This window comes from Panthera pardus, unplaced genomic scaffold (genome assembly GCF_024362965.1).
Source record: "Panthera pardus isolate Hobbes unplaced genomic scaffold, ASM2436296v1 HiC_scaffold_3, whole genome shotgun sequence".
Taxonomy (NCBI): domain Eukaryota; kingdom Metazoa; phylum Chordata; class Mammalia; order Carnivora; family Felidae; genus Panthera; species Panthera pardus.
This window is the reverse complement of record NW_026526876.1, coordinates 9937311-9964254: the sequence shown is the minus strand read 5'-3', so window position 1 is coordinate 9964254 and position 26944 is coordinate 9937311. Positions and strand designations below refer to the sequence as shown.

Genomic DNA, 26944 nt, shown 5'->3' with positions numbered 1-26944 from the left:
TTTTCAGTTTTTTTTATGTTTTATTTATTCTTGCGAGAGAGAGAGAGAGACAGAGCACGAGCAGGGGAGGGGCAGAGAGCGAGGGGGACACAGAATCGGAAGCAGGCTCCAGGCTCCGAGCTGTCAGCACAGAGCCCGACGCGGGGCTCGAACCCACGAATCGTGAGATCGTGACCTGAGCCAAGATCAAGATTGGACGCTTAACCAACTGAGCCCCCCAGATACTCCTCTTTCGTTTTATAAAGTACTCATCCTCACCTCCCCCCCCACCCCCCCCCACCCCCCCCAAAAAAAACTGATGAAGTTAAACAGAGGATTGGAATAAAGGTTGGGCTCCAAGGGACTTGGGCTCGTCTGGAACCAAATCATTCCTTCCTGCCTTCATGCGTTCGGGAGATGTTTCTGGAGCACACAGGGTTCCAGGCACCCTTCTAGGCACTGCAGATGCACAGAACAAGTGAAATACTCACAGAGCTTCCTGAAGCCGGAAGAGAAGGAAACAATCGTTCGTCTGTTTGGGGAAAATCTGGGGCGGGAAGAGAGGTGGGATTGGGGGCTAGTGTCCCATAGAATCGCAGACGCAGGAGGCATGAGGACTGGGTGGGCCGGGGCCCCAGGACAGAGCTGAGTGTAGGGAGGTGCGGGGGACCTCAGTTAGATGATGGGAGAGAGTGGGAGAGTGAGGGGAGGGTCACACTCCCATCCACCCTGCCTGGACCTGCCTTCTAGCCTTCCGCCCTTAGAGACAGCTGGGGCCAACCAGGAAGCACCATCTCGGATGCCCTCTGGGGAGTCACCCTTCCTCACTGTTGAGGGAAGTTCCCACAGCGCCCCGGGGCCAAGTTAGGGCCACAGCGGGCTGGGATTCTGAGATGGAGAGAAGATTCCAGTAGGTTCTGGATTGGGTGAGGGTGCGATTCAGGCTGAGCTTAGAGACAGGGATGTGGTTGGGGTTAGGGAGTGAAATGACCTTCTTAAGACCCAAATGCTCTCAAGTCACCCGCACCCCGTCCCACCCCAGCTCAAGCCTGGCAGTGGCTTCCTCTGACCTTCCGGGTAATGACGGGTAATGACATAGCTCCCACGGCCTGTCTTATAGACTTCATTCCCCCAAGTTCCCCTGTGCTCTCTTCTGCCTGGACAACGTGCCTCTGGGCGCCACCAACAGATGCTAACGGAGCCCCTACTGTGTGCCCAGAGGCACTAAGTCAGGCCCTAGGCGCGTTCTGTAAACAAAGCAAATTGCTGCCCTTCCCCCCGGAGCTTGCGGAGGAAACAGATAATACTGTGTACGGATGAAGCAAATACAATATTATGTTCAATGGTGATAAGCGTTGAAGAGAAAAAACAAAGCAGGGAAGGAAATCGTAAAGTATGAGGGAGCAGGGGCGCCTGGGTGGCTCAGTCGGTCAAGCGACCGACTTCGGCTCAGGTCACGATCTCACGGTTTGTGGGTTCAGGCCCCGCGTCGGGCTCTGTGCTGACAGCTCAGAGCCTGGAGCCTGCTTCGGATTCTGTGTCTCCCTCTTGCTCTCTGCCTCTCCCCTGCTCGCCTGCTCTCTCTCTCAAAAATAATAAAATAAACACTCAAAAAATTAAAATATATATATATTTTAAAAAACGGATAAGAAGCAAACTTTAGATACAGAGGGGCCAGGGAGGCACTCTTTGACAAGGGGACTTTTTTTTTTTTTTTAATTTTTTTTTAACGTTTATTTATTTTTGAGACAGAGGGAGACAGAGCATGAACGGGGGAGGGTCAGAGAGAGGGAGACACAGAATCTGAAACAGGCTCCAGGCTCTGAGCGGGTCAGCACAGAGCCCGACGCGGGGCTCGAACTCACGGACCGCGAGATCATGACCCAAGCCGAAGTCGGCCGCCCAACCGACTGAGCCAGACAAGGGGACTTTTGAGTAAAGACATGAAGGGAGTGAGGCCAATCCCCCTTCCAACCACAGGGCCTTTGCACATGCTGTCCCACTCTACATCTTGGAGCTGATTAAGTTTCCTCTCCCTTCTGATCTTAACTTGGTAATTGCTTCATCAGGGAAGGCTAAAGTGAATTATTTATGGCTCTCACCGCATTGCAGCTAACATCTTTGACTAGGCTGTTGTCTGGATGGGCTTTCTCCCCGTCTCCTGGCACCTGGGAGACTCTTGAAACATGATTCTTTTTTTTCCTAATTTTTTAATGTTTATTTATTTATTTTTGAGAGAGACAGAGAGAGGGAGAGAGCAGGGGAGGGGCAGAGAGAGGAGGAGAATCCCAAGCAGGCTCCATGCTGTCAACACAGAGCCTGCTGTGGGGCTCAAACTCAACAAACCATGAGATCATGACCTGAGCTGAAACCAGGAGTCAGATGCTTAACCCGCGGAGCCACCCAGGTGCCCCGAAACATGATTCTTAATGGTTGGATGGGCTGGTGATGAGGACAAGGTCAGGGCTGGGAAGTGCATCCAGTGCTTCCAGTGGTGGGACAGGAATCAGGGGTAGGACTCAGAGAGGAAAGCTGGACTGGGTTTAGCGTGAGGCCTGAGGCGGGGGGGGGGGGGGGGTTGGCGTGGTGATGGCGGGGACAGGAATGGGGTACGGGGATGGGGGCAGGACTGGGAGAAGGCTGAGGGTAGTCATGCCTGTGCTGGGTGACTGGCAGGGCTGTCTCATCCTCCTGGGCACAGTGCTGTCCTCGGGCCAAGGACAGGAGCTGTCAGGCAGGTCAGGCCTGCCCTCCTGGGCTCTGCTCAGCCACCCAGATGACTCTTGGGGGATGCTAGGAGACTGATGGTGCAAATTTGCATCTCCAGATGCAGATTCCACTCGAGCTCTCCCAGCCCCCTACTTTGAAGCCACGCCCCTTTCCTTGAGACTGTGCCCCAGGGGGCTGCTTATCTGGGTGAGGAGCAGGGCAGGGGCGGCATGGGAATCGAGACTCAGGGGTTTCCGGAGCGGCCCTTCCAGGCCCCTCTGGGACAGAGTCCAGGGCAGTAGGGGTGAGAGGCCCCGCCTTGACCTTCTATTCCAGTGGTAAAGACAGAGGAGGGGCAGGGCCGGGAACTGACCCTGGGTGTCACCACAAGCGGTGGGGATCTGCCTCCATCCGAGAAAGCTGCCTCCTCAAATCGGAACCCATCCTCCACAGATCTCCTCCCCCCCGGCCGATCCCTTCCCGCCCCCCCCAAAACGCTGGAGCAGGGGCTCTGGGTTTGATCAGGGCAAGAGTCTCGAGTGGAAATTAGATCCCCGGGGGAAAACAGACGGAGATGAGGGTGGTGGGGACGGGAGCGTGGCCGCGGACACGGATGGGACAGGCACGAGAATGTGGCTGGGCCAAAACGTGGCACCGAGTAGATGCTCACAGGGCTGAAGAACTGGTTCTCCTGGGCCAGGGGTGGACCAGAGAGCAGGGGAGGCACCTGGGAAGGATGCGAGCTCGCTGGCTTGGCTCACTCACAATGGCCACCCACACAGGAAGCTGAGTCCCTTGCTGCTGGGGGGCCCTCCACTGCTTGCCCCACCCCAGCCCTGCAAGGCAGGGAGCAAACCCTGGGGCCCCACCCCCTCCCAGGACACAGAAGAAAAAAAAGGCAAATGGGGCCACTCTCATGCTTAAAACTCATCAGAGCATAAAACGGTATTGCTCTTAGGTCAAATCCAAGAGTTTACTATGGACTTGGGGACGGGGCGTGACCATCTGGTGCCCACCCCCCGGGGTCACCTTATCGCAGCCACTTTGACTTTCTCTCCGGTCCTCAAACACATGCCCCGAAGGGGTCTGGCGCCTGCCCATCCTGGTCTGTAACACCTTCTCCCCCAGACCCATCCTCCCCCACCATGTCGCCCCCCCAGGTTGGGCTAACACACCACAGCGGGCCGGGGCGGGGCGGGGCGGGGCGGGGAGTCATCTCCATCTCCGCCCCGCCCCCTGAAACCCTCTGGAAGGATTGTATGCTGCTTCCTGGAGATCCCGAACAGTGTCTAGGGACACAGGAGCCGTGAGGCAAGCAGATCCTGGAATGTCAACCCTGGAAGGGACTTTCCAGGTCTTCTTGTCCCTCCCATTTATCTGAGACATTTGGGCCACTGAGGTTGAGGCACTGGCTCAAGGCCAACTGGGAAGAGAGGCTGGTGTGCGTCCCACAACACCAGTCTCCTTCCAGACCAAAATAGGGGTTCAGCATGCAGGCTGGAGAAGCCCCCTATCTGATAGGCTCCAGCCTCTCTCCCGCAGCCTGTCCCCCAAGGTTCCCAGAGCCTGAGCAGAATCCTATGTGCCGCCGGGTTTGTCTCCCCAATAAATTTTCCTCCAAGCTGGCTTTCTGGGAAACCAGATTCCAGTGATCCGCCTCTGTCCCTCCCTCTCCGGCTTGGGGGCATTTTTAGCACGGCATGCCTTCCAATCCTGACTCGGTGCCCGCCAAGGATTGTCTGGCTTTCTGGAGGGACAGGCTGCCTGAGTGGTTTTTTTTTTTTAAGTTTATTTATTTATTTTAAGAGAAACAGAGGCAGCGTGAGCAGGGGAGGGGCAGAGAGAGAGAGGTGGGGGGGGTGGAGAGAGAGCCCCACCGCTCTGTCAGCGCACAGCCCGCGGTGGGGCTCGAACTCACAAACCGTGAGATTGTGACCTGAGCCGAAAGCAAGAGCCTGCGTGTGTTCTCACACCATGGCAGGCTTCCTGTGGTCCGAAGTCAAAGCCCAGGTTTAAGGGGCCTGACCGTCCAGCCTCTGCCACAGTCCCGGCCACAGAGGGCTGCCTCGGGGTAGTTCTTAGTCCTCCGACCTCGTTCGAAGGTGAACAAAGTCTGGGGATTTGGGCTAAATTCTTCGGTTGGAACCCGCCAGCGAGATATCCGCGAACACACCTCCTCACGCACGATGGCACACGGGGACCCTCTTCTCTGAGGATCTCGGGCACAGGAAGGGAAAACCCGACCCCCTTCCTGCCCCCAACCCTCGTCCCCTCTCACCCGCCCCATTCACGAAGGGAGAAGGAGTTTGGTTGAACAGGGAGAAGATTCCTCGGGCCTGACAAGGAAAAGGACGGACAGTGTTTTTCTCTGGGTCTGTGGGACAGCGGCTGCTCTAGAATTTCCACGCAGCGGAGGAATGAGGCTGGGAGAAGAGGCTGGTGTGCTTTCCTCCCCCGGGGGCCCCGGGATGGCAGTTCAGGAGACGCATTCGGTCCTGAGCTTCTCATGGAGCTGCGTCTGTACAGCAAGCTCTTTCTGGCAGCCAAGGCCAAGGCGGCAAGAGGATCCCCACTCGGCGGGGGAACGCACACGGGCGTGGGGCCTGGAAACTCAGCGGCCTAGCAAAGCCCTCGCCCAGGCGACTCTCCCGATGGGTCCCCAGTTACCGTGACAGTAAAGCCGTGGGATTGATTCCCCTACCACCGGCACTATAGGGTTGGAGGAACAGTTACCCTGTCCGAAGGCACTGGGACTCTGGCCACAGAGAGGCTGTGACCAGGGTTTGGTCAGACACAGAATTTGCCTCTAGAGGCAGAGGGGGTAAGGGGGCTGGATCTGAAGTCAAGGGACACGGGATACAGGGAAGGCGTCGGGGGCCGTGGAGAGAGAAGATATGGATGACTGACCTGAGGGAGATCCCTAAGTTTTTTAAGTTTATTTATTTACTTTGAGAGAGAGAGAGAGAGAGAGAGAGAGAGAGAGAGAGAGCAGGGGAGGGACAGAGAGACAGGGAGAGACAGAGAATCCCAAGCGGGCTCCAGGCTCCGAGCTGTCAGCACAGGGCCTGACGCGGGGCTCGAACCCACGAACGGGGAGATCATGCCCTGAACCGAAACCAAGAATCGGACGCTTAACCACGCCCCAACACAGATCTAATTTTAGGAGCTTCAGGGCTGGACGGGAGAACATCAGCCTTCCCAGATGACCACCTATGTCGGGATGGGTTTGATTATGCTGCAGTGACAGCCCATCCCGAAATCTCCGCGGCGGGACCCAGTGCAAAGTTCTCTCTTGCTCTGCTCGGCGTCCAGCCCTGGCCCGCGGGAGGCTCCGTCCTGCTCCCGCAGAGACCGGAGCTGGCGGGATCGGCTCTAGCACAGCAGAGGCAGAGAGGCGCCAGCCTTGGAGGGGCAGGGCAAGGACTAAATGCTCCGGGCCAGAGGTGAGCCGCCTCCCTGCGGAGCTCATCGTGACCCCACCCACCCGCAGAGGGCTGGAGACCCAGTCTTCCCTGTGTCCAGACGGGTGACCGCTCCCAGGGGCACACCCAGCAGCTGGCTTCCTAGGCTTTGCAAAATACCCACTTTTTTCCTATCAGCCCTTTGAATGGAAATTCCTTCACCTCCGGATGGGTGACACTCTCTGGGAGGTGACAGCAGGAACGTGGGGCCTGGCTAGGGGCTGACTTGAGCCGGGAGGCTCCCTGTCTCCAGAACAGATGACCCAGGGACTCACCGCAGCCCCTTCCTCCTCCAATCCCCTGCTACCCCAGCCGCACGCACGCACATGCATGTGCCAAAAACAACAATGAAATGGGAACCAAATCTGTTGGGTTTTATTGAATTCACTGGGCTCAAGGACAGAAAAAAAAAGGAAGGAGGGTAGAATAGGATTGTGGGGTGAGGACAAGAGCTAGGGAGGGACCCCCCCACACACACACATATCCAGGCCAGGGAGCTAGCCCGGAGAAGACCTAGAGGTTAGGTCTAATTCTGTTGTTTTTTTTTTTTTAATGTTTATTTATTTTGAGAAGGAGAGAGAGAGAGGGAGAGAGAGAATCCCAAGCAGGCTCCGTGCTGTCAGCACAGAGCCCAATGTGGGGGTTGAACTCACGAACCATATCATGACTGGAGCCAAAATCAAGAGTCTGAAGCTTAACTGATTGAACCACCCAGGCGCCCCAAGTTGGGTCTAATTCTAACCCTCCCCTTAAAGATGCTCCATCAAAGGGGACCACACAGCAGACCCAGGACACGTATCCTTTCTTGCCCAGTTTCCAGGCTTTTCCAGAGAGGGAAGTTAGATTGGTGGGCCCGAGGTCCGGAGGAGAGTGGAAACAAAGAGCCAAGGTAAGAGGGGGAGTTTGGGGAGGGGGCAGGACTGGAAAGAGAGCTCAGTGTCCCTGTGGGGTTCCTGGTGGGAGGAGGTAAGTTTTCACAGGAGAGGGAAGTAAGAGGCTGTCCCAAGTAGAGCAAAGGGTGACGGGGTTCCCCCTCGTGAAGGGCCTATTGTGCGTTTGACGTTAGCCATCGGCTTCTGGCCCTGGACGCCCTCCTCACGTCCTCATGCTGGAGCCTTTCTTGTAGGGAGGAAAGGAGGAGGGGTTAAATGGAAACGCTGTTCTCGATGACGGGAGGGTCCAGGTAGGCATAGGGCAGCACCAGGCCTTGGTTCCGCTCCCGGATCTCCTGCGAAATCTGGGCCAGGCGGTTCTGGAAGGCCGCGATGCTCCGCCGAGGGGCCTCCTCGGTGAAGTGCTGATCCGGATAGGTGCCCAGGGGCCGCTGGGAGAAAATCGGGTGGCGGTCAGGATGATGTTCAAGATGGGACGAAGAATGGACGATTTGCCAATATATACTTAAGGTGGCTTCTAAGGGCATGACCCAGCCCTGGCTACTGCGAAGCAAACCCGCAGACCACCCCTCCAGACAACCTGCTTGGAGCAGCCTCCCCCACCCCCACCCCCACCACCCCCACAACCCCTGCAACACCCAGGGAGTGTGGGACCTGGGAGTGCTGGGAGCCTAAGGTTAGCGCTCCCTCTGCTGGTAACCCTCTGCCTGTCACTCGGAGACTGTTTCCGCACCTGCAAGGGGGGGATGGATTGTTCTAGAATATCTTTTTAAAGGTCCCTTCCAGGGGCGCCTGGGTGGCTCAGTCGGTTACGCGTCCGACTTCGGCTCAGGTCATGATCTCACAGTCCATGGATTTGAGCCCTGCGTCGGGCTCGGTGCTGGCAGCTCAGAGTGGGGAACCTGCTCGGATTCTGCGTCTCCCTCTCTGTCTGCCCTTCCCCCACTCGCACTCTGCCTCTCTCTCAAAAATAAATAAAAATTAAAAATTTTTAAAAATAACAAAATAATAAAGGCTCCTTCCAACGCCTGGTCCACTGTTCTGTGAACTAAAAGAGCACAACCACATCCTTAACACAAATCAACATAACGTGTTAACATGTCATGAAATCCACATAAGCACGCTCCGGCATCCATGGCCAAGAATACACCTGTCGCCTCCCCGATTCAATTCAAAATGCAGCTCCTGAAGACACCCCCGTTCTGAGGCACCTTGCCAGTCATTCCCACGCCATTGCCACACGCCGTCACGCTTTACAGGGTGGCCAACCACAATCGGGAAATATCGCGGTGAACTACAGTGAGCGCCAGAACTGTGGCAGCAGGGGATGGCCCCTGTCTCTGTGACCAGACCACACGGCCGGCCGGCTCACCTCCACAGTTCCCGGAGGGGGCCCGGCCGTCTAACCAGCGTGCGCCTCCCGTCCAATAGAACCTTCATACAATACAACTATTGCCAATAATCCTGATGTTTACAAATCCTCGGTCTGGTTTGACTGCCCTGACGGGGACCTCCAACCGGGCCTCCCAGGACAGTGGTCACGGCGCATTTAACTTTGTCGTGCCTGACTTTCTAAGGAGATCTCTGCTGCCTCACCATAAATGCAGTGTTTTCTGAAATATACTTTTTTTTAATATTTATTTTGAGAGAGAGAGAGAGAGATCGAGTGCAAGCAGAGGGGTGGGGCAGAGAGACAGGGAGAGAGAGAGGATCCCAAGCAGGCTCCGAGCCATCAGCGCAGAGCCTGATGCGGGGCTCAGGCTCACGAACCGTGAGATCATGACCTGAGCTGACACCAAGAGTCGGACGCTTCACCGACTGAGCCACCCAGGCGCCCCTCCGAAAGACACTTTTTCTCAAAACTCAGCTTGGGAGTTTCACCTTACACTGAGTTCTTATCAGCAATGACTATTCACGCTTGTCAAAGGCTTCTTTCATATATCCAGATGATTATACGGTGTGTTTCTTTACCGATGTAATAAATCACACCGTCAGATTGCATAAGGTTGAATTGGCCTTTCATTTCTAGAATGAACTAGACTTCCTCATGGTGTATGATTTGTTTTACTATTTAGTAGTGGCCTTCACCGGCTAATGATATATTTTCAAGATGGTTGCAGCTGAGTAGAGCAAGTTTATCATTTTATTTTCTTAATTACAGTTAACGTGTTCCAAGCACTTGACATGGAGTATCGGGACGGCACAACAATCCTGTAAGACAGGCGCTCTTATCATTCCCACCTTACAGATGAAGAAATTGAGGCTTAGAGAGGCTCAATTACATACCCAGGGTCACACAGGTGGGAAGCGAGATCTGAGGCTGGAACTTTCCCCTTGAGACCCACTTCCCTTCTTCTTTTTTTTTTAATTTTTTTTAACATTTATTTATTTTTGAGACAGAGAGAGACAGACCATGAACGGGGGAGGGTCAGAGAGAGGGAGACACAGAATCAGAAACAGGCTCCAGGCTCTGAGCTGTCAGCACAGAGCCCGACGCGGGGCTCGAACTCACGGACCGCGAGATCATGACCTGAGGTGAAGTCGGCTGAGCCACCCAGGAGCCCCCCACTTCCCTTCTTAAAGTCACCACCTCTGCCGGGCGCCGGCATCCAGCTTCCCAGCAAAAAGATTTGGGAAGCTTCCGCTTTCTTTTGTGTACCTTCAAGCAGCTTGACCGATTTAGGAATTACTTGCTCCTTGAAAGTTTACCAGAATTTCAAAGAGTCCGTTTTATGTCTTATCTATCAGATTGACATCTAAGTTCTGAAACTATGGTGGAGCCGTCCAAAAAAGCAGAACACAGAGGGGCGCTTGGGTGGCCCGGTCAGTTGAGCGTCAGACTTCGGTTCAGGTCATGATCTCACGGTTCATGGGTTCGAACCCCGCAGTGGGCTCTGTGCCGACAGCTCGGAGCCTGGAGCCTGTTTCAGATTCTGTGTCTCCCTTTCTCTCTGCCCCTCCCCCACCTCTCTCTCTCTCTCTCAAAAATAAAGAAAATAAACGTTTAAATTACCTGACACCCAGCTGGTGTCGGAGGATCATGTGATGTGGGAACACCCCCCACACACACACATTTCGTGGCCAGAAGTACTGAGTGAGAGTACTGAGAACGGTAACAGAGTATTGTGTGAGTAGAACAAAAACCCCAGAGTTTTTCCTTTCTAACAACAAAAACGAATGTCTCCGAGTCCTTGGGAAATGGAACCAGGAAGGAGCAGGACCCAGGTACTCGTCCCTGGTGTCCTCAAGCTCTGATAGCACATCTGCACCAAATGGAACCAAGCACGAGAAATAAGGATATTCCCCAGAGTCAGAGGGCTTGTGAACAAGACCAGGGGGGCAGAGGCAGGGCCAGTGCCCCAATATGTGAACGAAAATGATGGTAACTGGTGATCAAAGGGCTGTTCCCCCGGCCAAGCCAGGTTCCTGCCTCCAAAGCTGCCCCTCCCAGCCATCCACACTGCCAGGAAGGCGCTCTTGCTGAAACACAAATTTAGCCATGTCACCCCTGGCTTAATGTTCTTCAGTGGCTTCCCCATCCTGCTCTGAATGAACGCTGTGCCCGCACCGAACCGTTTGCAATCGCACCAACACCCCAACGGACTGACCTTCACTTCTTTTCACTTGGTTGTGCCTTTCCTCCTGACTGCCAGCTAACCCTACCCTTCCTTTGCCTGTCAAGCTCCTACTTGTCCTGCAGGTTTTAGCTTAGATGTCACTTCCTCCAAGAAGCCTTCCGGGGTTCGCCCACACTCGGTCAGGTTCCACAAGTCCCCATTCTCACCTCTATCACGAGACTAAGCTCATGAGGATAGGGTTTGTATCTGCCCACCAACATCTGACACATAACAAATACTCAAGAAGTACATGTTCGTGCATAAATGATTCTGACGACACTGTTGTGCCCTTGTCCGCTTCCCTGTGTGTCTCCTCAACTAGGCCATAGGATTCTTGAAGGCAGGGAAGTCTCACTCAGCTTCCTATGCCTGGTCCCCAGTGTCATGTTGACATGTGGGAGGTATCCAAAATAATGTGTGTTCAATGTTTGGATGAATGGATGAGAGGTTAATGGATGAATGGTTGATGAATGGATGGATGGATGGATGGATGGATGGATGGATGGATGGATGGATGGTTGGCTGAGTGGATGGATGGATGGATGGATGGATGGATGGATGGATGTCTGAGTGAGTGGGTGGGTGGATGGATGGATGTCTGAGTGAGTGGGTGGGTGGATGGATGGATGTCTGAGTGAGTGGGTGGGTGGATGGATGGATGGATGGATGGATGAGTGAGTGGGTGGATGGATGGATGGATGGATGGATGGATGGATGGATGGATGTCTGAGTGAGTGGGTGGGTGGGTGGGTGGATGGATGGATGGATGGATGGATGAGTGAGTGGGTGGATGGATGGATGGATGGATGGATGGATGGATGGATGGATGGATGTCTGAGTGAGTGGGTGGGTGGATGGATGGATGGATGGATGGATGAGTGAGTGGGTGGATGGATGGCTGGATGGATGGATGGATGGATGGATGGATGGATGGATGGATGTCTGAGTGAGTGGGTGGGTGGGTGGGTGGATGGATGGATGGATGGATGGATGGATGGATGGCTGAGTGGATGGATGGATGGATGGATGGATGGATGGATGGATGAGTGAATGGGTGGATGGATGGATGGATGGATGGATGTCTGAGTGAGTGGGTGGGTGGGTGGATGGATGGATGGATGGATGGATGAGTGAGTGAGTGGGTGGATGGATGGATGGATGGATGGATGGATGGATGGATGGATGAGTGAGTGGGTGGATGGATGGATGGATGGATGGATGGATGGATGGATGGATGGGTGGGTGGCTGACTGGATGGATGGATGGATGGATGGATGGATGGATGGATGGATGAGTGAGTGGGTGGATGGATGGATGGATGGATGGATGGATGAACAGATGGGTGTATGGATTGGTAAACTGGTGAATTCAATGGACGTTATGCCCTAGCCACTGAACTGGTATTTGCTTCAATGTATGTCTTTGGGGATCAACTATCACTTCCTAAAGAAACTGAGGAACCCAAGACAGCTCAGCAGTGGGTATAAATGGCAGCACTCAGTCCCCAATCCCCCCTGGAAACCATTGCCACTGCCCAGGCCCTGTAAGCCCCCCACTTCTACCCCACCCCCACGCCACCCCATCCTCCATACACACCTGGTCCTTGGGCTCCTGGCTGACCAACCAGAAGAGGAGAAGGTTGTTACAGGTGACGTTCACTTCTGGGAGGGTGTCTAGATAACTCTCCAGGGTGGCGGTCCCCTTGGTCTGGGGTGGGGGCTGCCTCATGGATGATGGGGTATTGGGCATCCAGGCCCCAAAGTCATGCTGTAGGGACCCCGCCCCAGTTGAGTCAGCTGGCCAGAGCAGGGAACCAGCTCCTTCATCATCCCAGTTCCCACAGTTGGGAAATGAGAGGATGGTGGAAAGGGAAGACAGGGAGGAGTACGGGGTAGAAAGTTCCAGAAGTGGGGTAGGAGGCTCACCCCTTGTCACTCCCCATCCAATGTTCCAGGACTGGGTGGAGTGAGTCACCAAGGAAGGAGCAGGACCCAGAGAGGAGGTAACCCCAGCAAAGGGCCTCGGGCTGGCCTGCCACCCAGAGTGACCTGATACTCCACCCGGCTGCGTCCCCACCATGATAGGTCCCCATAAGTTCTACTTCCTACACGACACCAACTGGAGTCACCACCACAACTTTGGACCCACTCCACCCGCTCACCACCAGCCTCAGCCCCGATCGTAAACCCACCCCAACCCTGACACACCCACACTCTCAACCCCAACTCTGGCCTCACGTCCATTGTTGAGCCCAACCTTGCATAGCCCCGTCCCCGCCCCACCCAGGCCTGCCCCCTGCAGCCTCACCTGCCCACTGTTGACCGCGGCATGCTGGGCCGAGCAGTTGAAGATGATGGCAGTAAGGAACTTCACCAGCTCTCCCGGAGTGCACAGCCTTTGCGGGAAGCCTGGGTGCAGGAGGAAGGGGAGAGGGTGTAGAGGGAGGGCATGGGCTTCCCAGGGGCAGCTCGGGGCCAGGGCTCACCCCAAGGGGCGAGTGAGGACATGAGAGCTGAGCATTTGGCCACTGTTGTCTTCTAAGATTAGGGTTGGGCTGAGGTTAGGGATGGTCATCACCAAGGCTTGCGGTCTCTAAAGGGGGTCAGGATAGGAGCTGGGTGCTGGGATCAGACCAGAAAACGCCCAGCCAGCACAGCTCACACTGGAAGAGCCAAGTTCAAGCTGACAGTCAAGGTGCCTCTGCTCCTTGACTGCCAAGGCACTTCTATCCACAGCCCTTCCTAGCACTTAATGTTCAAATTCTCCCCAACTCACCAAGATTTGTCCAAGCACCCAGTAAGGGATCATCCACCGTGGGGCTTAGTGACAGAAACAGATGACCAGAGTGTCACTCACTCAGAAGCTCGCAGTGATAGAAGCAGAGGTGGGAGGCGTGGGGGGCCCGGGCTTGGCTCTTTGGGGAAAGCGAAGGCAGGAAGAAAGAGGCACTGAAGCTAAGGCACTCAGGGGAGACAAGAGAAGGGGCCCCCTTGAGTTGGAAGAGTGGATGAGCTTTGAACAGAAAAAAAGATGACAGAGGAGGGCATGATGAGACCTCTTCTCCCTGTACGTCACTGCTCACTGATCTCACGCAAATCAATGGCTTTAACCGCGTCCCACTGGCCGGTGACCTCCAAATTCACGCCTCCGGCTCCGCCTGGACCCCGAACTTGGCGTAGCCGTGGGCATAAATCGCCAGCCGCTACCTCACGCTCTGACTTGGGTGTCTACGAGGCCTCTCCAACAACATCCGCAAAACCTGACGCTTGACGCCCCTACCCCACATACTCCCCAAGCCTGGCCCTCCCCCAGGGGTCTCATTCTGGTATCTTTATTTATTCTTTTTTTAACGTTTATTTATTTTTGAAAGAGAGAGACAGAGCATGAACGGGGGAGGGCAGAGAGAGGAGACACAGAATTGGAAGCAGGCTCCAAGCCATCAGCCCAGAGCCCGACGCAGGGCTCGAACTCACGGACCACGAGATCGTGACCTGAGCTGAAGTCGGATGCTTAACCGACTGAGCCACCCTGGCGCCCCATCATTCTGGTATCTTTATACAGCTGCTCAGGCCGAAATCTGTCCACTCCTTCCTCTTTTTACCTCGGATCAGCAAATACTCCCAGAGGCCAATCTGGTCTTTTAGAACCGTAAATCTGATCATGTCGCCCCTTGCTAAAACCCGCTATGGGCCTCCCACCCCACTCACCTTACCACTGCCCTGCTTGATCTGGCCCTCGCTCCTTCTCGGGCTTTATTTCCTTCTCTCCTGTTTTCTCCCTCACCTTCTCTACTCAGCCACGCAGGCCTTCCTGATATTCTGCAAACCTGCCGTCACGCATCTGCCTCAGGGCCTTTGCACTTGCTATACCTCTGCCTGTATAGTCTTAGGCCAGTTATCCACCGAACTATCTCCCTCACCTCCCTAGTCAAACATCACCTCCTCAGAGAGATCTTCCCTGACCACCTATCTGAAACCACCCCCTTCCTCAACACGCGTTTTCATGTTTCCGGGGGCTCATAACCAACCACCGAACGTATTTATTTATTATCCGAGTCTCCCCACTAGAATGTTAAGCTCCGTGAAGGCCAGGATTTCTGTCTGTCGTGCTCACCGCCAAACCCCAGCACCTAGAACAATACTTAATATGAAGAGCCCAGTAATTATCGGTTGAGTGTAGTGAATGCCTGAGAAGGTAAGAAGGCAGGGTGGGAAGGAATGTGCCAGGCCAGGCGGTTTCTGGGCACAATTTCAGAGGATTACTAGGGCGGTGGCCCCTCAGGCCTGGCGGGCAAGCAGCAAGGGGCTGAGAAAGGTGAGGCCTGCAAAGAGACAGCTGCTATAATGCAGGGACTGGGTGGTGAGAGTAGGAATTGATGGGGACAGTAAGAATGGGACACCCAACTGGGTTTAGGGAGACAGGAAGACAGAGAGGACATGAGCCAAAGATGACTTCAAGGCTTACAGTCAGGAGAGAGAGAGGCTGGTACAGCCGAACAGGCGGAGAGGCTTGGGGGAAGGACCGGGCACCTGATGGGGGGCGTGTGGGAATTTTCTGAAGGTTCTCTTGGTGGTGGATATGCTCTGGTGGAATGCTCTGATGTATTAAGTCAGAGACAGGTTTAATAATGTAAGATAGGACAGGGGCGCCTGGGCGGCTCAGTCGGTCAGGCCTCCGACTCTTGATTTCAGCTCAGGTTAGGATCTCACGGTTTGTGAGTTTGAGCCCCGTGTTGGGCTCTGTGCTGACAGCTCAGAGCCTGGAGCCTGCTTCTGGTTCCATGTCTCCCTCTCTCTCTGCCTCTCCCCTGCTCGCACCCTATCTGTCTGTCTGTCTGTCTCTCTCTCTCTCTCAAAAATAAAATAAACATTAAAAAATTAAAAAATAATAATAAAGTAAGATAGGGGAGTCAACCAACAGTAATTAGATTCCCCCCATCCCAGGTCTCAAATAGGAAACAGCCCCAAATAGGAAAAACAAAACAAAAACTGTCTTTGGGGGAGGAGCATTCAGGACCAGGCCAGCCCAGGATTAACAGTGGGCTTGCAAAGCAAAGCAGGGGATGGGTCATCCTTGAAATACCCCAAAGAGACCTTGTCACCACCTTAACCCAGAAATCACTCGGCATCACTAACAGGGAGACAACCTGGCCCTACTTGCCTCCCCGTGTGACGCAATGCAGGGAACATAGCATCACTTGAGAAATATTCTGGCCCCAACATTTAACCTTTAGATGTTACTTCCCATCGACAGAACACACAGCGAGTAGAGTAGCAAGCTGAATGACCTCGCGAGGAAGCCACTGGATTAACTCGGAAGGCGACACATTCTGCAGAACAGCTAGTCCCGCGTTTTCGATCCAGCCACGGCAGATGTCCCGTGATTTAAAGTGGGGCGTCCGGGGGGGCTCAGGGGGTTGAGCGCCCGACTTCAACTCAGGTCATGATCTCATGGTCCGTGGGTTCGAGCCCCGCGTCGGGCTCTGTGCTGACAGCTCAGAGCCAGGAGCCTGCTTCGGATTCTGTCTCCCTCTCTCTCTGCCCCTCTCCGGCTCACGCTCTCTCTCTCTCTCTCTCTCTCTCTCTCTCTCAAAAATAAATAAACATTAAAAAAATAAAATTTGTTGTTTAAAGAGGAGGGGGAAAGCCTCAGGAAAAAAAGCATAGGGTGTACTTCAAAGGCTGGTCCATAAGTAAGAACTAAGTAACAGGTGAGGCCAGGGAGGGCACCGAGTCCTTGGGAGCTTGTGGTTGGGGGATGGAGAGGAGATACCTGAGCTTTCCCGGCCCAAGAAGGCCTGAGCAAAAATCTCGCCGACCCAGGCCTGCAGCTCCGTGTCCCGCTGCACAGATGTGTCGCTAGGATAATAGTAGCCCACGATTTCTGAGACAAAGCTGCAGAAAAGACATGCAAATGCCACGGGCATGACCTTGGGCTCAAGGCTGGCCAGAAATCCAAGGCCCAGTGCCCTGAGGCTGGGGAGAGCCAGACAGCCAGCATCCACTGGGAGCCTACCAGGGTCCAGCGGGGACCCCCAGATCCAGATGGAACCCAAGGGCCCAAGTCTGGGCACTCCCGAGTCATGGGTACTCGGGGCCTCCTTTCCACACAGGCGTCTGGGGGGACAGTGCACTGACGAGAGAGCCTGGGGTCCCAGCCTACACTTCACCTGCCCTGATTCCTCTGGACACCCTGCCCTTTCCTTTCTCCCCCGCATTCATACACAGCCCAGGCTCTCCCCAGGCCACAGCTACCTGTCGTTTCACTGAGGACCCCAACCCCAACTCTCACCCTTGGGGTGCTCCGTGCTGGGGCCTGAAACACAGCCACCACCTCCAGCCCCAAGCGCCCCAGCCCGCATGAGTACAGGCGTCCCCCCCTGTCCCTGAGCCAGGAGGCCCTGGTGAGGCCAGACTGGCTGCAAGGTCCCAGGCCTGCACCCCGCACCTCTGAATGGCCGCCCAGATCTTCAGGCCGTCGTCTCGGTAATGGTAGTTGGGGATGGTCAGGACGCCGCGGGCCCGCAGGCTGTCCGGAAGGCAGAAATCGGTGTAGGTGAAGTGGGCCAGACCTGTGCTTATGAGGTAGAGGAGGCCTTGCCTCCCGCCGGACGTCACCTGACAACACAAGACAGCTGGGCTTGGGGACGGCCCAGACCCCACCCCAGTGCCTGGGGGCAAGAGGAGGCTAGTGACTCAGCAGGGGGGGATTATTCAGTTAACCAAGGAGTCCTAGATCGCGGATCAAACCCCCATCGAGGGGCCTGACGCGGGCTGCGGAGGTGGCGGGCCTCCTACGTGCGTGGGAGGTAATCCTTAGGTATTTGGTAACTAACGCCGGGGAGGCGGGGACGAGAGGGCCAGCTCGGCGCAGGGTCAGCGGAGGATGTGGTCAAAGGGGAGCCGGCCACCCCCACCTCCAGAAACTAAGAAGCCAGGGGCCTGCAGGTGCGGAGCCCGTGGGTGGGACAGAGGGGGCGGGGACAGGGTTTGCGGGCGGGGCAAATAGGGGCCGGGGCGTGGCTTGTGGGAAGGATCTGGCAGGGACCGTGGAATGGGATTGGAGGCCGTAGAGGCTTATGGGCGGGGCAAGTAGGGAACCAATGGGGGGAGGCGGGCGGGGCTTGTGGGCAGGGTCTGGCAGGGACCGTGGAATGGGATTGCAGGCCGTAGAGGCTTGGGGGCGGGGCAAAGCGCCCCCGGGGCGGGGCTTCGGAGACGGGGCGGAAGGGGGCCGGAGGGCTCACGTGGTCCACCAGGCCGTCGGGGTTGAGCAGCGTGGCTCGAGCGATGGTGTTCACCTGCAGCGTGTAGCGAGTGTGGGGAAGCAGGAGCTGCGAGCGGGATGAGGGCGCAGGAGCCGAAGGTCAGGGGAGCCGGCCGAGCTGGCCCGCCCCCTCTAGCCCGGCCCGGGGGGTCTCACCGACCTTGTAGACAGGATGGCACAGCGGCAGTTGGCGCAGTGTGGCCATGGAGAAGGCCTCGCACAGCAAATGCGTGCACAAAAAGTGCGTGTTGTGCTCGTGCACCAGGAACTCCGAGTTGCGCACCCACGTCTTGGCCAGCAGCCAGTCCCAGTAGGAGTCAGTGGGCAGAAAGATGGGGCTTTGGGGCCCGGGGTTCTGGCTGAGCTGCGTCCAAGAATAATAAGGGGGTTGAGGCTCGAGGCTGCCGGCGTGCCGCCTGAGCCCGCCCCCGAAGCCCGCCCCAGGTCTCACCTGGATGGCCAAGGGCACCAGCGCCCCCTGCGGGTTGAGCCACAGCAGGCAGAGCGGGGCGGCCACGTACTGCTGGCGGCCGTTGAGGCAGTGGACGGGGGCCTCCTCCAGGATCCAGTAGTCCGCTAGGAAGACATTCCCCCTCTGGGGAAGGCGCACAGAGGCTCACAAGTGGCCCCCAACCCGCGCTCCACTGCCTTCTCTGTTCTCCGCCCACTCCCACCCCGATTCGGGCCTCAGTAATACTTGGCGCTTGCGCTCATGGCCAGAGTTAGATACCCAACCCTTCCCAGCATGTCCGGAATGAGGTCCGGCTGAGTCCCGCGTTGCACAACCTCCCACCTGTGTAAGCTGGCATCCTCTCCCCACGCCCCTGCCTGGTCCTTCCTGCTCTCTCCACTCAGTGACCGTGTCAGTGTATCCAACAACAGCAAGATAAACACACACAGAATTGACTGCGACGTTTCCAGCCTCCTGGAGGATGCCCGAGGGCTCGGCTGCCGCAGAGAGACTGGCCCATCATTTTCTCCCAGACCCTCAGAGCTCCTACTGCCCCGTGATTGCTACTCCTGTGTCTCCTTGCGCTGCCTTCCCCCTGTCTTAACACAGCTTTCTTTGGGCCTCAGTTCTGGGGACCTTGGAAGCCCCAGAACACGGGCAGGGCCTTCTCCTCCAGGCTGTCCTGCTCGCTCTTCACCGGGCCCCATCTCAGGCTTCCAGGCATGGCTGAGCGCCTTCTGGCCCCCACCTCCGTTCGCACCAATTCAAAGCCGGGGCTGCCCAGCGGATGAGGCCTGCAGACTGGAGGTGGCCCCGGCCTTCCGGCCCTTACGGTCCACGCCCATCCTGTATCCATGATGACAAATCACCCACCTCTAGTTCTGTCTGCAGGCAGGTGTCCGGACCCAGCGAGGGGGCCACCATGTCATTGGTGACAGGCAGCTTGCTGGGCAGGCTGGAGAGGCAGTGGAGCATGACGGGATTGACACCATTCAAATACTGGTACCCAAAGAACGGGTCCTCGCACCAGTGCTTGGTGACATACTCTAGGGGGCAAGAGAGGGGACCACTGGGTCTGGAAGCCACATCCCTAGATCCTCCCCGTGCCCAGTCCTTGGCTCCCTTGGTTTAGGCTCCCCTCCCAGCAGCCCTGCGAGGCAGGTGAAATTAATCAATTTCACGCAGGACCCTGAGAGTCAAAGAGACGGAGTGACTTGGCCCAGCCGAGTGGCGGTGCAGGGATCCGAATCCCAGCCTGGCCCCAGTGACAGAACTCGCGATGGTCGCAGTAGGGGAAGAGAGGCCAGTGCCCCTGGTCAGGATTAGGACTCCCTAAATGACCCTTGACCCTCTCCCAGGCAGGTGGAGTGTCTCTCTGTCCTCACTCCCCTATTCCTGTCCCCTCCCAGGGAAAGGGGAGACGGCGTGAGCTCCTAAGGGGCCTCTGGGATGGTTGCTACTCACGAAACCAGGAGCCCCATGCATTGGGACCCCACAGTCTCCCTGGGACGGCTGGAGGAGGGCCCCTTCCCAGAATGGGGCTGAGGGTTCTGAGCACGGGGTAGGGGCGGGGGACAGACATCTGCCCGGCTCTGCACACCTGAAGTGACGGTCTTGTGACACCAGAAGATATTCCGGATGTCATCCAGCTTCTTCCAGGAGCCCTTGCGGTCCAGCAGTCCTCGAAGCTTCATGCCCAAGGACCTGAGGCGGGGGGAGGAGAAGCGAGGTGGGGCCTGGGGCTGCCAGGGGCACTGTGCCCCCAGCCTAGAGTCCTGGAGGGACCAGACAAGGTCAATTCCCGGAGCAGAGGTGCCTAACAGTGTGAGCGCGACAGAAGTCTAGTGGCCAGTTGGGGCTTCGTAGGGGTGACTCCACATGGATATGCATAGGGGTGCACGGGGCTACGTGTTGCAGACGAGTTGTCTTCATTGGCGTTTTGGCTTTTCTCCAAGTTTCCATCTTGTCACAGACCTTCACTGACCTCTGACTGCCTACAGGACAAAGCCCCAGCTGCTGGGGCTGGCTGGGAAGCCTGCCACCAGCCGGTCCCTCCCCACCACGGCCTTCTCGCGAAACTTAACCGGAGGTATGCTTTCTACACCAGACTGGTAAACGAGGGGTTGGCAGCCTGGGGGGCCGTGCGCTTTTCACTTTGTGGGCGCCCGCACTGCTTGAATTTTTTTACAGCAAGCATGTGTTATTTTATAATCAGGGAAAAAATGCTTGGGGCGCCTGGGTGGTTCCGTCAGTGGACATATCGGTTCATTTTAATCACTCCCTAACAGAGTCAAGGCCAACGGGAGGGAATGCGACACCCTACAGGTGGGTTTGCCGTGCGCGGTGGGGAAGGCGGCTGTGTGAGTCTGCTCAGATGCCGTGAAGGATGCGGGCAAAGGCGCATCTGTGACGTCCCCAGGGACAACTCCCTGAGTATCTGCTGAGCTGCCCGCCCCTCAGGCCACAGCATTTGCTGAGCACCTGCCCAGGAAGGCCCGAAGAGGGGAGGAAGCAGGCGAGAGCTCGGTGTTAAAGCAGAGAGTGAGGAGGCAATGAAGGAGAAAAAAAAGGTCTTCCTTTTCCGAGGGCCTGGCGCACCCCTCCTCCAGAGCGTCCTGCCACGGCCCCGCACTGGAGCCCGGACACAGCCCCTCGTCTCCATGAATCCCCCACGGCTGTCAAACACCAGCTCCCTCCGCCCACGGCCGTCTCTGAGTCCCACGCAGCCTGTCCTAGATCTCCGGGGCCTTCCCTCGCCTCGTCTAGACCCACACGTCCATCCGGGGACCAGCTCAGGTGACTCTCGTCCAGCAACCCTGCCACATCCTTGCCCTGAGGCCTGAGCCACCTGCAGCTGTCTCCAGACTTTCCCGAGCTCACTCTCACCTCACCTCTGCTCCCCTCCCACTAGTCCTGCTCCCAGAGAATCGGTCAGCATAGGAGCCCCGAGGGTGAGGATCCAGCCTCTTGCCCTGGACTCCTCTGGACCTTCTACCGCACAGATGTCCAGCCGAACCTGTCCGTCCTCCCTCCAGGGCAGCCTGGCTTTGCCCAGAACCCCCCCCCCCTCCAACTCCCTGCTCAGCTCTACTCTCCGTGGCCCAAAGCCGGCTTCAGTCGCACTCGCCTTCTCGGGAGGCACCTGCCAGCCCCTACTCAGCCCTGCCACCTCTGGCCCGGAGTGTCCACTCTACCCCCTCCACCACATCGCACTCAGAGCCTCAAGCTGACTTGAGCTGCCAGTGGCCCCTCCGATCCCTAATGAACTGTGCCACATGTCCCCCGGGGGACACTGAGCCCCTCGTGGCCGTAGAGCACATCCTAATACTACTACTCGGTCACATCCACCGAGACTGTTTCGTACCGGGTGTTCTCCTGCTTACTCTCCCCCCAACCTGTGAGGCAGGTATGCGTATTCCTGTCATCTGACAGATGAGGAAAGCGTTAAGAGGCTAAGTGAAGATCAAGGTTCCACAGCTAGAAAGTGTTGGTTCCGGGGTCTGAACATGACATGGTCTGACTTCACTTCCTTGAAACTTCAGGGCCTGGCCTCCCTGCCCCACTCAACATGGTCCCACCAACAGGGCCTGGGACTGAGCTCTGCACTGAGGAGGTGCTCGGTTAAATTCCTAGATTTGAGGAATGGAGAAAGGGGTGATGACAAAGGAAAAACAGGAAGTGATGGGGAGAAAGAGAATGGGGGGGAACATGGGGACAGAGAGGGGGACTTGGGAACAGAGAGGGGACATGGGGACAGAGAGGAGGAGATGGGGACAGAGAGGGGGACATGGGAACAGAGAGGGGACATGAGGACAGAGAGGGGGATATAGGGACAGAGAGGGGACATGGGGACAGAAAGGGGGAGACGGGGACAGAGAGGGAGACATGGGAACAGAGAGGGGACATGGGGACAGAGAAGAGGAGACGGGACAGAGAGTGGGACATGGGGACAGAAAGGGGGGAGATGGGGACAGAGAGGGGGACATGGGGACAGAGAGGGGGCATGGGCACAGAAAGGGGACATGGGGACAGAGAGGGAACATGGGGACAGAGAGGGGACATGAGGACAGAGACAGGGATGGGGGGACATGGTGACAGAGAGGGGGACACGAGGACAGAGAGGGGGACATGGGGCAGAGAGGGGGGAGATGGGAAAGAGACAGGGACACAGGGACAGGGAGGGGGGCATGGGGACAGAGGGAGGAGATGAGGATAGAAAGGGGGACACAGGGACAGAGAGGGGACATAGGGACACAGATAGGGACACAGGGACAGAGAGAGGGACATGGGGACAGAGGGTAGAATGAGGACAGAGAGGGGGAGATGAGGATAGGGAGGAGACATGGGGACAGAGATGTGCAGAGGGGGACACGGACAGGAGGACACGGGAAGAGCGGAGGCAGAAGGCAGACTGAGCAGGAGTGCAGGGAGGGCAGTGGCCTCACGCAGGGATGGCGTTGAAGAGCAGGGAGACCGTCTTGGTGGCCGAGTAGCGAATATTGGGGTCCATGTGCAGCAGGGACGGGAAGTCGATTTTCATGGGGAAGCCAGGCAGGTACTGATTCCCGCTGCTGTGGGGGGGGGGGGCAGAAAGACAGACACCAGTCAGACGGACCTGCAGCCCACTCCCCTTAATTCCCTCCCTCTGTCCTTGCCTTGCTCTGGACCCCTGCCCAGCCCCCTCCGCTCTGGCCTGAAGCCACCTCCCCGCCAGACCCTTGGGGTCACCTCTGCCCCTTCTGTCCTGACTCCTGGATTAAACCCTAGTTGTCTTCTCTCCTGGCTGCCCGGGCCCCATCGTCCCAACTTTCAGGTCATGCCCTCCACCTTCCTCCCAAGCCTGGGCTCCCCTGTCACCTGTCCCCTTGGTCTGTGCAAGGTGCCGTCTTGGTCAGGGCAAATTTCTTGTCTGTTTCCATCTCCTCGAAGTTGCTGACGTCTATGATGCCAGGGAAGCCAGGGGCATAGACCTTCCAGCTTCCAAGGGAAAGAAAGAGGTCAGAGGTCCGACTGAGAATAAACATAACCTTCTTTAGATTTTAAAGACGTGACTTTAAATTACAACTCCCAGAAACCACCCACTTTCTGGGTAGGTGACAAAGAATTGGAATTTGCTCCCTGAAGTCACTGGGCTGCGGGTCAGAGAGGCATTTGGGGACAACATGAATGTCCAGACTGCTTTGGAGCTGGGTTTGCGTTCAGATGGAGATCGTGGCCGCTTTGGGGTGGGGGAGAAGGGGGGCAGGAGGCTGAAGCTGGGTTGAGACCGGTCAATACCAGGGTCGTGTCTGACATCTGGGTGACATCCAGGGTATCTGTGGGTTGAGTGTGGATTCGCTGAGAATTGTTGGTACTGGTGTGAGTCAACCTCAGACTGATGTGAGGTTCAGACGAAGGTCCTGATTGGATCTGAGGTCAGAGTGAGTAGTAGTCTGATTAAGGCTGAGAGGGGACGGTAAAGATGGGGGAAAGAAGTCGAATTAGGCAGGCTCACCGGTAGCATTCCTGTCGACTCTGGAGTTCCCGTCTCCTGTGATCCAGAAGGAGGGGCAGGGAGTCCTGACAAATAGTTGTGGCTGTGGGGGATGAAAATCACTCGTCCTGTGAGCCTCTTTTCAAACAACACCTCCTCCAGCGAAGCTTGCCTGAACCCCCTAACCCTTGAACCCAATCCCTCTCAGCAACATGGATACCCCGCGTTCTTGTGTGTTCATCAGCAGAAGGGACTCAGGACAACCTCACCCCGAAATTGTAACAATCAACCTAACCGTCTGTATGTTTATCGCTTTCCCAAGAGTCTTTGGGGGCAGAAATTACCTTGTGGTCGTGTTTTGTGTTCCCAGCATCTGGCGTGTGCCCCCACGCCGTGCATGTAACATGCACTTGACAAATGACTGATAAACGGATATATTTGGGGAAGCGATGGGCAGATGGATGTATTATGATGACAGATGGGCATTTAGACGTCTATGAAGAACCCACTAGGGGGCGGAGGGGGGTAAGTAAAGACCGCTCGCTTTATCTTGACCTGGAACATCACCTCTCATCTCTAACAGCACGTTAACACCCGGACCCGCCCTGGTCTTGCCTCTCAGTGATCTCAGACAGCTCAGGAGATCTGGGGGTCCAGAACCTGAAGGAGCTCGAGCTGGGCATCCTTGGAAGCCCTCCCCCCCCCCCACAAAGGCAAGAAAGAATCCTAACAGCACCCACAGGGACTTCGTCCACGCCAGAAAAGCCAATAGTAGTTGCCAGGGCCTTTCCAGATCATTATTCAGGCCTTCCACACCTGTTGACTCAGCTGACTGACTGTGGTCTGACCCCACGGTGGGCGCCAGAGGGATTCACTCTGGGGAAGCACAGAGGGACTCTGTGTGTGTGTGTGTGTGTGTGTGTGTGTGTGTGTGTGTGTGTGTGTCTAGGAGAAGTAGGAGTGTGGAGACTGTGTGTGAATATTGCCCAGAAATTCAGGGTTCTAAAGGCTCACTTTTTTCAGAAAGCATTTACTGGGGAGTTCTGAGTTCTAGGTACCCTAACCCCACCCCTGTTCCCTACGGCCTGGGCTTTGTGAGACCCCACCCATAATTCCTTTTTTTTTTTTTTTAATGTTTATTTATTTTGGAGAGAGAGACAGAGCAGGATCAGGGGAGGGACAGAGAGAGAGGCAGACGCAGAATCCGACGCAGAGCCCGACGTGGGGCTTGAACCCACAAACCGTGGGGTCTGAGCTACCCAGGCGCCCCATGCCCACCCCTAATCCCAACAGACGGCGGCCAGCCCCTGCCTCTGGCCCACCTGTTCCTGGTCGCAGCTCTACGGTGCAATAGCCCTCAATCCACTGATAGCAGGGGAACTGGGTGCAGGTGCCATCGGGGGCCTTGACGCAAATAAAGCTGCAGTACCAAGAATCCTTGGGGAAGAAGGCATAGCGTTCCTTGTACAGACGCAGCAGCAAGAGCTCCCCCAGCTCGGCTGGGCAGCGCACTTTGTATTTCTGCACCTGCAGGGGGTGGGGGGGACCAAAAAGCAAGCAGGTGAGAGGCCAGGAACCTTGAGGGGGGGGGCATCCTTCCACCTTCCAAGGGGCATCTACGCCCCCACCTGTCCTGGCATATAATTAAGGCACGCAGTGCCTTTGTACGAGTTGGGAAAAGGCACCCCCTTCGTCCAAGCAGTGGCAGCCACAGAGACACCGGGTGCGAGCAGAGAGGGTTCTGGATTTCACCAGCCTCCTTGGCTCCCACACCCTCGTGTAGGCCACCAGCAAAAATCCTGGGGTCCTGGTGGAGGCAGGCAGATCCCCTCCGGAGAAGAGGAAACCCGGACTCAGAGAGGGCAAGCCACTTGCCCAAAGCCCACCTTCAATTATGGGAGGAGCCAGGGAGCAGGTGAAATTCTCCTGACCCTCCCCCCAGCCCAGGGCCCCTTCTTCACAGCCCGGCCTGAGTAGGGTTTATCACACCCCAGGAAAGACAGGATGGTGAGGAGGTCAGAGTGGGAGTCCCGAGTCCCCCCCCAAGGCTGGACGAATGACCTGGGGGAATGACCCCTCCCCTCCTTCAGGGTCCCCTGCTGGCCGCGACCCTCAGAGCTCCCCCTCCCTCCCGTCCCCTCTGTACTCACCGATCCAGTGGCGAAGTCCCTGCCCAAGCGATCCAGCCGCTGCTTGGGGCTCTCCCCGCAAGTGCCCAGCAGGGTGACAGAGATGTTGTCCAGGGTCCCCGCCATCAGGTAGGGACCGGTCGTCACACACACGCTGTACACGGCCATGGTGGGAGGGAGGGAGGGAGGGATGTCCCCGGCAACGATGACTCCGGCAAGCAGCGCCTCGGAGGAGGGGAGCGGCGGGCGGGGCTGAGCTGAGCTGTTGCGCTGCAGGGCCGCGGAGTCTGGGGGCAGGGGCGGGTGCACCCGGAAGGAAAGGCCCAGGGTTCTCTCCGTGGGGTGCTCTCGGGCTCGCTCTCCTCCCCGGAGCTCCCGGTCTCCGTCCTTGCTCACCGCGGGCTCTCTCTCCTCCCCTTATACTTGTTTGCTGACCTCTGGCACAGCCGGTCTCTCTGGCTGGCAGGACCGGGCTCACCCAGATGGATATCAAGAGCCAGAGTCCCACTGGGAAGGGAGGGACCAGACGCCAACAGGGAGACGAGGAGCAGGTGACACCTGTGTGGTTGGGACACTGTCCCGCCGACTGATACCCTGGGGCCCCGGCCCGCCCACTCCCCAACTTGCCCCGAGACCCTCTCCTCCTCTCTCAGCCGGGACTGGGCCCAGGGCAGCCGCATTGCCTACTTGTGAATCATCCACGTGAATCACTGTGCACAGATGAGCCGTACCCGGCATCAACCACACATGACTGTCGACTCACGCAGGTGAGTCGCCCCGAGTGCCCACCGCACCGGAGTCAGCCGAGCACAACTTTCCTGTCGCTTCCCCTGCGCGCCGCGGTCCCTACGCCCGGCCCTCTGGGTCCCCGGTTCGCCGCACGTCCGATCTCGGTCCCTCCCTTGGAATGGGGCGGATCGGGGGGCCAAAGCGGACTCCGGGCTCACGGCGTCGGGAGGTCCCCTG

General features: G+C 56.9%; 1 protein-coding gene and 1 long non-coding RNA gene across 4 annotated transcripts; one reads left to right on the top strand and one right to left on the bottom strand.

Annotated features, from left to right (window-relative positions):
* Positions 1–6502: 6502 nt before the first annotated feature.
* On the bottom strand, positions 6503–26456 carry ALOXE3 (arachidonate lipoxygenase 3). Of its 3 annotated transcripts, none has more exons than XM_019413536.2 (15): positions 26000–26456; positions 25172–25376; positions 23871–23952; positions 23234–23353; positions 22822–22944; positions 19977–20080; positions 19250–19422; positions 18377–18520; positions 18086–18289; positions 17906–17992; positions 17107–17276; positions 16432–16553; positions 12967–13067; positions 12256–12426; positions 6503–7473 (listed from the first exon to the last, which is right to left on the bottom strand). In XM_019413536.2, exons 1-15 carry the CDS (start codon positions 26144–26146, stop codon positions 7294–7296), a joined length of 2133 nt encoding a protein of 710 aa, XP_019269081.2. In that variant the 5' UTR covers positions 26147–26456; the 3' UTR covers positions 6503–7293. The 3 variants fall into 3 exon arrangements, with proteins under 3 accessions (XP_019269081.2, XP_019269080.2, XP_019269082.2); XM_019413535.2 differs by having other exon boundaries at positions 22822–22947; positions 26000–26454; XM_019413537.2 differs by having other exon boundaries at positions 22822–22947; positions 25172–25286; positions 26000–26453.
* Positions 20139–21735, top strand: LOC109245907 (uncharacterized). The gene is made up of 3 exons (XR_008418745.1): positions 20139–20465; positions 20665–21172; positions 21288–21735. It is a non-coding gene; the product is annotated as an uncharacterized LOC109245907 (long non-coding RNA).
* Positions 26457–26944: the final 488 nt, after the last annotated feature.